Source organism: Macrobrachium rosenbergii, chromosome 40 (genome assembly GCF_040412425.1).
Source record: "Macrobrachium rosenbergii isolate ZJJX-2024 chromosome 40, ASM4041242v1, whole genome shotgun sequence".
Classification (NCBI taxonomy): domain Eukaryota; kingdom Metazoa; phylum Arthropoda; class Malacostraca; order Decapoda; family Palaemonidae; genus Macrobrachium; species Macrobrachium rosenbergii.
The window spans coordinates 19,990,166-20,000,331 of NC_089780.1; the positions used below are offsets into that span (position 1 = coordinate 19,990,166).

A 10,166-nucleotide genomic window follows, 5' to 3' on the forward strand; every position below is an offset into this window, starting at 1 on the left:
TTAAGTATTTGGGTCACGAGTATATTTCGTGTATGAGTAATCATTTTCCGTACGACGGCTGCATTTAAAACGAACTTTGTCGTGACGCCACGTGAATAATTATATCGTCTCATTTTTTGGTGGGCGGATGAAATATGAATGTTTATTATTATTATTATTATTATTATTATTATTATTATTATTATTATTATTATTATTATTATTATTTCAGTATATGAAGCCTATTCACATGGAACAAGCACATCAAAGGGGCCACTGACTTGAAATTCAAGCTTCCAAAGAATGTTGGTTTCAACCTCCCAATGCAGACCCCACAATGCAGTAGTAACTGATCATGATACAGAGCCCGTGATTTTTCTTGGCCTTGGGGGAGACGCGAACCCGCGACATCTGAGTGGCATGCCACAACACTAACCGCTACACCAGCGGACCAGTTTGTTTAGTATTTGTGCAATGTGTAAGATGTAATTTTGCATTTATATGCACAACATTATGGCAAGAGGCCTCTTCGATTGTCATAATTATTTCTGATAATTTACCCTACAAAACTACACTAAAAATCAGTTATATAAATTAGTACACAAAGACGTATACACGAGAATAATTTATGAATGGCAGCAGTCATCAAGGAGGAAGGATTTAGTGTCGAGACCGTCCTACTTTCACTTTTGACATGACACTGTCAATGTTTACGTATTAATGATCACTCCTATCTGTTCACTTGCCACCCCCACCCCTTCTCTCTCTCTCTCTCTCTCTCTCTCTCTCTCTCTCTCTCTCTCTCTCTCTCTCCGCTCAATAACTGAATCCTATTATAGTAGATTAGCGACCTGATACTTAATATACTCCATTGTTCTTCAAGAACTTACCTAATTTCTAAAGGAACTCAAGTTACCGTTCCTTTCCAAGTCTACTAAAGAGATCGAATGCTAGTTTACTGAGAGAGAGAGAGAGAGAGAGAGAGAGAGAGAGAGAGAGAGAGAGAGAGAGAGAGAGAGAGAGAGAGAGAGAGAGAGAAGGTTACAGCTCTGAATCGCTAAAGAACTGCTGGGAAACATACCTTCTCAAAAAGTAAAGAAAGAAAAACTATAAATTAACACATAATTTCAACAAAGATAATTATTAGAATTGTATTAACAAATGCTTCCGCATATTCTCGTTTTGTCGAACGAAGGATATTCTCTTTTTCGCTCATTACAACTTTCCATTCCCATTTGCTGTTCAACATCTCTATCCTTAATCTCCTTCACCATCATCTAATCTGGAAAGGGAAACCTTACCAAGTCTAGCAATTTACTTCGCACGATTTCTCTGTTATTCCAACCCTTCTATTCATTTTCTCCCGTCCATTTCTGTTGGTGTTCCCTCTTATTCTGCTTACCTTTCCTTTCCCTCCTTCCCCATCCCTGCTATTCAGCTTCCCCTTTCGTTATCTCCTTCTCCTTCGCGCAATCATTGCAAAGGAAAAGCTGGTGATAACTGTATCCACCTCCCTCGGCTGTGCAGGATGTCTGGAGTAATGATTTTGGATGTGTTTACTCCTTGTCATTGTTCCAGTGGCGATTTCTCTCTCTCTCTCTCTCTCTCTCTCTCTCTCTCTCTCTCTCTCTCTCTCTCTCTCTCTCTCTCTCTCTCTCTTTCTAAATGTATATCCCTACACTGATAGAAATTTACAGGTCATGGTTTATATTTCCAAACTATCTTTCATTGTTGGTTTAAAAAATCTGAGTATAAATTTATCTATATATTATTATTATTATTATTATTATTATTATTATTATTATTATTATTATTATTATTATTATTATTATTATTATTCAGGATCTTCTCTATTTTTCTTATAAGTCGCTTTTCAGGCTCAGCGATGCTGGTAAGCAACCGGCCAATATTCATATATATGAGAAGGACAGGTGGAATGCGCCGGAAATATTTTTATTTTTATTGAAATATTCAATCAGAAATCCGTGGATTCCTTCCCGGTCTTGTTCGGAGGTCTGGATTCTGGTTCCTTTCTTAGTTCAGGTACCGTCGACATGTTTCGACCAGCTCGATGGTCATCCTCGGGAGGTGGTTAAGAAGGATCTGGAGAAACAAGTTGTTGTTGTTGAAGATTAAGCCACCACAATGCCAGCACGGGCTCTTTCCTGTGTAATGTTGAGGGTTGATTTCTCCTTCCCAGTGTGCAATGCCTCCAGGAAGCGCAGGCGGCGGTGGTCCGTAGTCCGGTCAATTATTTCCATATTCGGGATTATGTCTTTTCTTGTAATTCTCTGGTTATGGGCAGTTCTGGCGTGGTTACAGATGGCTCCTTCTTGGGCATGGCAGGAAATCCTCTTGGAGAAACGCATGGTGGTCATACCGATGTATGAGCCGAGTCATCCTCGGATGGGGCATGAGTACCGGTAGACCACGTTGGTTTTCTTCAGAGGGTCCTGCTGAGGGGCGGCTGGATTGTTACGCATCACCAGACTGCTTGTCTTTTTACTTGTGTAGTAAATAACCAGCTGAATGGTCTTATTGGGGTCAGCGGGGCAGACATTATCCTTGTTGATGTTCTTGCGGCACGTTCATCTTCTTTATATTTCTGATGGAATGGTCCCTTATAGAAGAGCTCTATGCGTTCAGAGACGTTGGGGCGAGGTTCCTGCCGGTATCATCTATTGATGTTCCTCTTGATAGATTCTTCTATATTCTGGTTTGGATGTCCATTGTCGACGAGGACCTGGGCTACGCGTTCCATTTCATCGTGTGTGTCATTCCAGGAGGAGCAGTGCGAGAGGGCCCTCCGGATGTAGGCGCTAATGGTGGAGTGCTTATACCTCTCGGGGCACTCGCTCGTTCCGTTCATACACATGCCCAGGTTCGTCGGCTTCGTGTAAACCTTCGTGGAGAATAGGACCTCCCTTTTCTCAACAAGGATGTCAAAGAAGGGGAGGCAGCGGTCTTGGCTATGTTCGATAGTGGAACTGAAGCAGCCATGGTTGTGGAAAGCACGCCTCAGGTTCTCGATTTCCTCTCGTGAATTGGCGCTGACGAAGGTATCGTCGATGTAGCGCACGTACATCCTTGGCTGGTCGATACTTTCGAAGACCCTCTGTTCCACAGTTCCCGTACAGAAATTGGCGAAGAGGACTCCAAGGGGAGAACTCATCACCATCCCATCGACCTGGGTGTACATGTGGCCACGGTGGTTGGAGAAAGGGTCTTTTTAGAGCATATTTCCAGGAGGGGATGGGGAGCATGCTCGGGATGTTCAGGGGTGGGGTGGTGGGGCCCCTTGTACACACAGTTCAAGATCATTTGGATGGTCTCATCGACAGGGACGTTGGTGAAGAGGGACTCCACATCCATTGAAGCAATAAATCCTCCAGGGGGCGTCGCTCTTAGGGCCTCCAGAAACTCTGCTGACGACCTCAGGCTGTGGGTGTCCAGGAAGTAAGGGGTTAGGATGGAAGTGAGCCTCTTGGCCAACGGGGCAGGGATCTGACTAATGTTGGGCCGCCTCACGTCTACCGACCGAAATTTTTTCAACTATCCCTCTAACTACCACTTAAGCTGTTACTTCTGTTTGTGCTGTTTTTTTTTTTTCTAAAACTTAAAAATTCTTCATTTCCCCCATCGATTCCTAACACTAAAAGACAGATGCCTTTTCCTATCGCTCAAGGTAAGTTAAATCTGGTATTAAATCTCTATAGATTTTCTGTTTTTTTCTATTTTTCTCCGATAATAAATATTTCATTTTCCTTACTGGCTATCTACCACTCGCCAGGACTCGCTACTTTCGCTCTTTCCCTCCAACTGACGGGTACCTTAGGGCTCAAAGGGGTTTGTAATCTCTCCTGCTAACTTTTCATTCCACACCATTTCACTGGTACGCCCATAAATCACAAATAAAGTAATCACCTTCATATTCTAAATTTCACCTGCACATAAAAAAATGGCTTACGGGCTGCTCTATGAGCAAGAGCCCGTGCCGGCATAAAGCCAGCTTAATGAAAAACAACAACAACCTTGTTTCTCCAGATCCTTCTCGACCACCTCCTGAGGATGACCATTGAGCTGGTCGAAACATGTCGACGGTACCTGAACTAAGAAAAGAACCAGAATCCAGACCACCGAACGAGACCAGGAAGGAATCCACGGATTTCTGATTGAATATCTCAGTAAAAATAAAAAATATTTTCAGCATTCCACCTGTCCTTTTCCAATATGAATATTGGCCAGTTGCTGACCAACATCGCTGAGCCTGAAAACCGAGTTATAAGGAAAGTAGAGAAGACCCTGTATCAGATAAATTCGCAAAATACAGCTATTATTATTAACAATATTATAGCTATAAATATTCACTAGAATTTAAACGAGAAGGCCATTAACTTCCTAAGCAAACTTCAGCTGAAATAAATGATTATGCATGAAATATGGCAAAATTCAGAAAATTAAAAATAAATAGGAAAATTTTTTTATGCATAATAGCTAAAGCACTCAAAAGTACAGTCGAAGCTTATCTCAAACTTATAAAACCCGACACTCACCAGAGTTATGGCAATAAATGCATCTGACACTTGACAGAATACCAAGGTGGCACTAAACTAGTGCCGCGAGTTTCACAAAGTTATTTTCAAAGTTTAAGCACAGCGCAGATATACTGAAATGTTATTTGTGACAGATGTTGAAGCAGGATGTCACCTCACTTCAATCTGAACGTTAAATTATTATTACCTTTGTTAGGAAGTCGTAGCTCAACTACTGCACGTCACCTCCTTCGCGATTTGAAGATCCTGGATGGCTGATGGCATTCAGAGAAGAAAACACTGTTCCAGGAACTGTAAGAGAAAAGAAATGAAGTGTTTGGTATCAATACTGACTTCTCTGTTAAATTTGGATACATAAAGAATCAAATAAATTCTTCCGTTGTTGATTAAAAGACGTGAATTCTCAACTAAGTGACATTGTACGTTTGTATTTCCTAGGCGAGAGAGAGAGAGAGAGAGAGAGAGAGAGAGAGTGGAGGGGAGAGGGGAGGCTGTGGGCGGATGTATATAAAAATATACGGGCGGTAACAGGAGAAGAAAAATTCCAAAAAACTAAATTATATTCATAACCACAAACATGAAAAGCGTATTTCTCTCCACATCCCTTTTGGTAAAGCAAATACTGGTATATACAATTTCTCCCTTGGGCTATATTAGCTTTGAAAGTGATAAACGCGTTATCACGTATGTACGAAAATGTTTACACAAAGAAAATTGCCAACACGTCAACCTTCCCGAAGCGTGTGAGCCTCCCGGAGAACCCGAAGCACAATTCAAAGCCTCCTTTCTCGGCCTTGGAATCCCGGCGCATTACGGCATTAGTGGAAGTCGCGTCTCATATTCCAAACAGACTTGTGGAAAATAAATGTCTGGGGTTTAAAGTATTCGGGGCTATTCTATTTGTCTTGTATAATTAATCATGTGTTTTTATGAATGAAGGATGACTTTGACCTTAAAATGTATTACGTCAGCCTAAATATGATACACAATAAGTTGCTTTAATTTCTGTGTGCAAGAGTAGATGGGTGGAGAGAGAGAGAGAGAGAGAGAGAGAGAGAGAGAGAGAGAGAGAGAGAGAGAGAGAGAGGAGGGGGGGGAGAGTAGACTCTGTAATAAAAACATACAAATAGTTGCCCAGGAAGATAACTGTCCCTTAGGAGTATACGCATGAAACCTCTAAAAGCTGTACTTGTCCTGATATTCAATTTCAACTCTAGAACTCTTACAAATGCTTACCCTTCTTTGCTTCTTCTTCTGTTCGTAATTGCCAATCAACGCTCCACATTGTGAACACAAGAGTAACTGAGTTTTACAGTACTATTCAATCTTCTTCAAACACTGATAAGGTCCTACATGACTTTGCCTTCCTGGATTTTCTCAATAACAAGTTTTTTTTTTATAAGAAAGTCTGAATGCCTTAAATAAACTAGATTCTACCCATTATCCTCAGCAGTTTCCCTATCAAGGATAATTTCTATTTCCATATACTTTATTTATGTCTTCTCATATACCTTTTCTTCATACTTTTTATTTATTTAATTTCTAATGACAGCCTTAAATAAACTAGATTCTACCCCATATATCCTCAGCAGTTTCCAAACCAAGAATAATTTCTTCATTCATACACTTTATGCATGACTTATCATATACGTTTTCTTCATACTTTCTGTCTATTTAATATTTACAAATAGAAATCAGATTATACTACCCGACCATTCCTAATAACTCACTCCTAAAGTAAAGCGCGGTTTTTGTGTGTGTGTATGTGTCTGTATTCACAAAGGCGAAATCTAAAAATAAAAATTAATTATACTCCATCCCGGCCTGCCTAAAAACGAAACGTAATCTGAACTTTTCCGTCAAAATAATAGTCTCGTGATGAGAGAATCTATGAAAATTTTCAGGACAAAAACCAGCTAGAAAAAAGGGGGAGGGTGAATTTTATCCTACACCCGCTGTTATTAGCGTTAATCATACCCGAACTAGTTCGAAATAATATATGTGCAATGTTTGTCTATTAAAAATCTCGTTATGATACATTAATCATTTTTTTCGCACCGTGTTTGTATAAACATTTTTTATGTGGTTTGTCTGTGAAATGTTCCGGGCAGTTGAAAATAAGTTATGATGAGAAGAGAAGGGACAGTTGAAAGTACATGAGTTTTTACATTTTTGGATGAACGACTTGAATGAAAAGAAAACTTCATTCGCCAGCCAAGATTGTGTAATAAAATTTTAAAATTTACAACTTATTACTACAGTAAAACATAGGAAAAGTGAGCAGGACCATAAAAAGTTTAGTAATAAAAATTCTGGTTCGTAAATAAAGCCTTGAGTATTCATTCACCTTCGTAAGTTTCCTGCTGAAAAACTTTGTTAATTTTTTTTTATATCTCACTTAATCATCAGCTGAATTTTCGTAGATTTTTCTCTTTTCAATTTATATTTTCCACCAGGATGCTAAAAACAGACTGATTGACAGAATGTGAATGATTTCCTTGAAATAACTTACCTTAATTTTTTCAGCTGCTAAATGTTTTGACGCCTGTGTTCTGAATTGTATTTTAATGAATCTGTTTTAGTTAGTAAGACGTTGCCTTACCATTGCGACTAGAGGACCCGGCAGAGAGAGAGAGAGAGAGAGAGAGAGAGAGAGAGAGAGAGAGAGAGAGAGAGAGAGAGAGAGAGAGAAACTGGGGAGGTGGGAGTGTGTAGGAGCGAATGCATGGGTCCCGCCGTTGCCTTACCATTGTGACTAGAGGACCTAAGAGAGAGAGAGAGAGAGAGAGAGAGAGAGAGAGAGAGAGAGAGAGAGAGAGAGAGAGAGTGGTAGTGTGTGTAGGAGCGAATGCAGGGTCCATGGTAAGTAGGCCATTGCTTTACCATTCTGACTAGAGAACCAGAGAGAGAGAGAGAGAGAGAGAGAGAGAGAGAGAGAGAGAGAGAGAGAGAGGGGAGGTGGTAGTGTGTAGGAGCGAATGCAGGGTCCATGGCAAGTAAGCGCTGCCTTACCATTGTGACTAGAGGGTTCGACAGAAAGAGAGAGAGAGAGAGAGAGAGAGAGAGAGAGAGAGAGGACTGGGGAGGTGGGAGTGTGTAGGAGCGAATGCAGGGTCCTTGGTTAGTAAGCCGTTGCCTTACCATTGTGACTAGAGGACCCGACAGAGAGAGAGAGAGAGAGAGAGAGAGAGAGAGAGAGAGAGAGAGAGAGAGAGAGAGAACTATAGCCTTGGGAGAGCCCAGAAAGTCTCTCAAACCGTAGATGAAGAAGTAAACAAGTGCCATCAAAATCCAATGAGGGTTCTTTGACAAAAGACGTCTGAGAAGAAGGATAGAAGGTATTAAATCTGGAACGGAGCCTGACACAATGGGCATGGCCACTAGGTCACTTGGAGAGGTATTCGAAGACAATGGGCATTCAGTCCATAGGGTGTATTCCATAATACAATAGCCAATCTTGAATTAATGAATATTTTATTATCTTGCGTTTTTGGTTGTTCTTGAGTGGGAATAAGGCCTTGTTATTATTATTAAAAAATACTCATAGTAGCATTAGTCTTAAAATGGAGAAGCAAATCCACAGGTATGTATATGTACATACATTTAAAGATAAATCTATAATCCACAGTTATGTATATGTACATATATTTAAAGATAAATCAATATAGATTTATCTTGAAATATGTGTACATATACATAACTGTGGAATTGCTTCTCCATTATTATTATTATATTGTAAAATTAGGAAAAAGACCTTCTTTAATACAGGTTTTGTTAAACAAAATGGCAGTTTCAACAGCATTTATTTTATATAGTAAACGCTCAATTCGTCTTATTAATTGTTTTTCTTGCGCTGGAATGGTTGCAAGCAATTGACCAATATTCATATCCGGTGGTTTAGTGATGTGTAGGAGGTAGTTCTCGTTGAATGTTGACTAGTTTCGCCCTCCTCGTTAGGGTACCATTCAGGACAGGATCGCAGGATGCAATGGCTGTAATGCGTGGATTTTTCGTCTTTTATCTGTTTGTTGGATTGTGGACTTGGTCGCTTCATTTTTCATTGGCTATCCGGCCATGACGTCATTGGAAGGGCGGCTCCTGATTGGCTGTCTTCTCCTCGATCTAAGCCTACTGCTGATCGGCGATGGTGCGATTTCCCGAGGAAGGCGGGTTACCCGACCGTTCGCGAGGTGAAGGGCGGCGCCTCTGCCTCCCTCAGGTGTTGGAAGGGCGTCCTCGGGGCGAGGGTTAAAGTCGTCCTCGACGTCGGGGCGTCTTTGGGTCGTAGGTGGGTGCGAGGGGCGATCTTGCAGGTCATCCTCGAGGGGCGTAGGTTGGGATGCGGGTCTTGCCTGACACCTACGACCCAAAGACGCCCCGACGTCGAGGACGACTTTAACCCTCGACCCGAGGACGCCCTTCCAACACCTGAGGGAGGCAGAGGCGCCGCCCTTCACCTCGCGAACGGTCGGTTAACCCGCCTTCCTCGGGAAATCCCACCATCGCCGATCAGCAGTAGGCTTAGATCGAGGAGAAGACAGCCAATCAGGAGCCGTCCTTCCAATGACGTCATGGCGACATTCAACGAGAACTTCCTCCTACGCATCACTAAACCACCGGATATGAATATTGGTCAATTACTTGCAACCATTCCAGCGCAAGAAAATCAATTAATAAGACGAATTGAGCGTTTACTATATAAAATAAATGCTGTTGAAACTGCCATTTTGTTTAACAAAACCTGTATTATTATTATTATTATTATTATTATTATTATTATTATTATTATTATTATTTTGTCTTTTTCCTTCTAGACGGAAACTATTTTGAAGGGTATGGGCATTTAGACGCCCAACAATAATTCGGTATTTTAGAATATTCTTGACATATCGTAGTTGATTCTTTGGCAATGCTCACACCGAGAAAGATCTTAATTTTCAAGAAAGGAGGTTAATGAATTAGGAGAAAAAGCTGTCATAGTGAACGAACAATCCAGGACTGAAGAATCTGGAAATTGAATGTGCTTGTAATTGAAATGCAAAGGCGAGACACAGAAACTGATAATGAGTTGGCGATGGGAGTGGAGTTCCTGGCGCCAATTAGAAAGGAAATCGTATGATGGATATGCACTTAGAAAGGAACTTGACCACTACAAAAATGTGATTTTCAAAGAGTTATAAATTCATTATAATTGTGGAATAAACATTAGTGACTGAAAGCGCTGGTTATAACAATTGCTCATAGTGTGTAGATAAAATAAAGAAAGGCAATGAATGTAATTGCAAGATGAAGACTGCCTATGGGGTATATTTGATCTTTGGTTAGTTGTAGTATAAGTTAAGATAGGTACTAGTTCTTATTGGGGAAGAATTGGTGAAAATGAAACTTAGACGCCATTAAGTTTAATGGCGTCTAAGTCTCAAACAGTAGTATTCTATGTAACTGATAAGTTGTGGGATAAAAAGTCGGGTCCTGATTAGTGTGGAAAATGACTGATCTTCGCAGATCTTAGGGTATTGAGTGAGAACAGTGTAGAGAACATTCAAAAACGCTAACTAGAACAGAAAGGTTAATTGCCTAATATTTACCGAATAGCAAAAGGTCCCTCATGAACACTGTGTTGAGAGAGGTACA

General features: G+C 40.7%; 1 protein-coding gene across 1 annotated transcript; it reads right to left on the bottom strand.

The window, feature by feature from the left end:
- Positions 1 to 2,653: 2,653 nt before the first annotated feature.
- Positions 2,654 to 3,151, bottom strand: LOC136826336 (uncharacterized). The gene has a single exon (XM_067083589.1). It carries the CDS (start codon positions 3,149 to 3,151, stop codon positions 2,654 to 2,656), a length of 498 nt encoding a protein of 165 aa, XP_066939690.1.
- Positions 3,152 to 10,166: the final 7,015 nt, after the last annotated feature.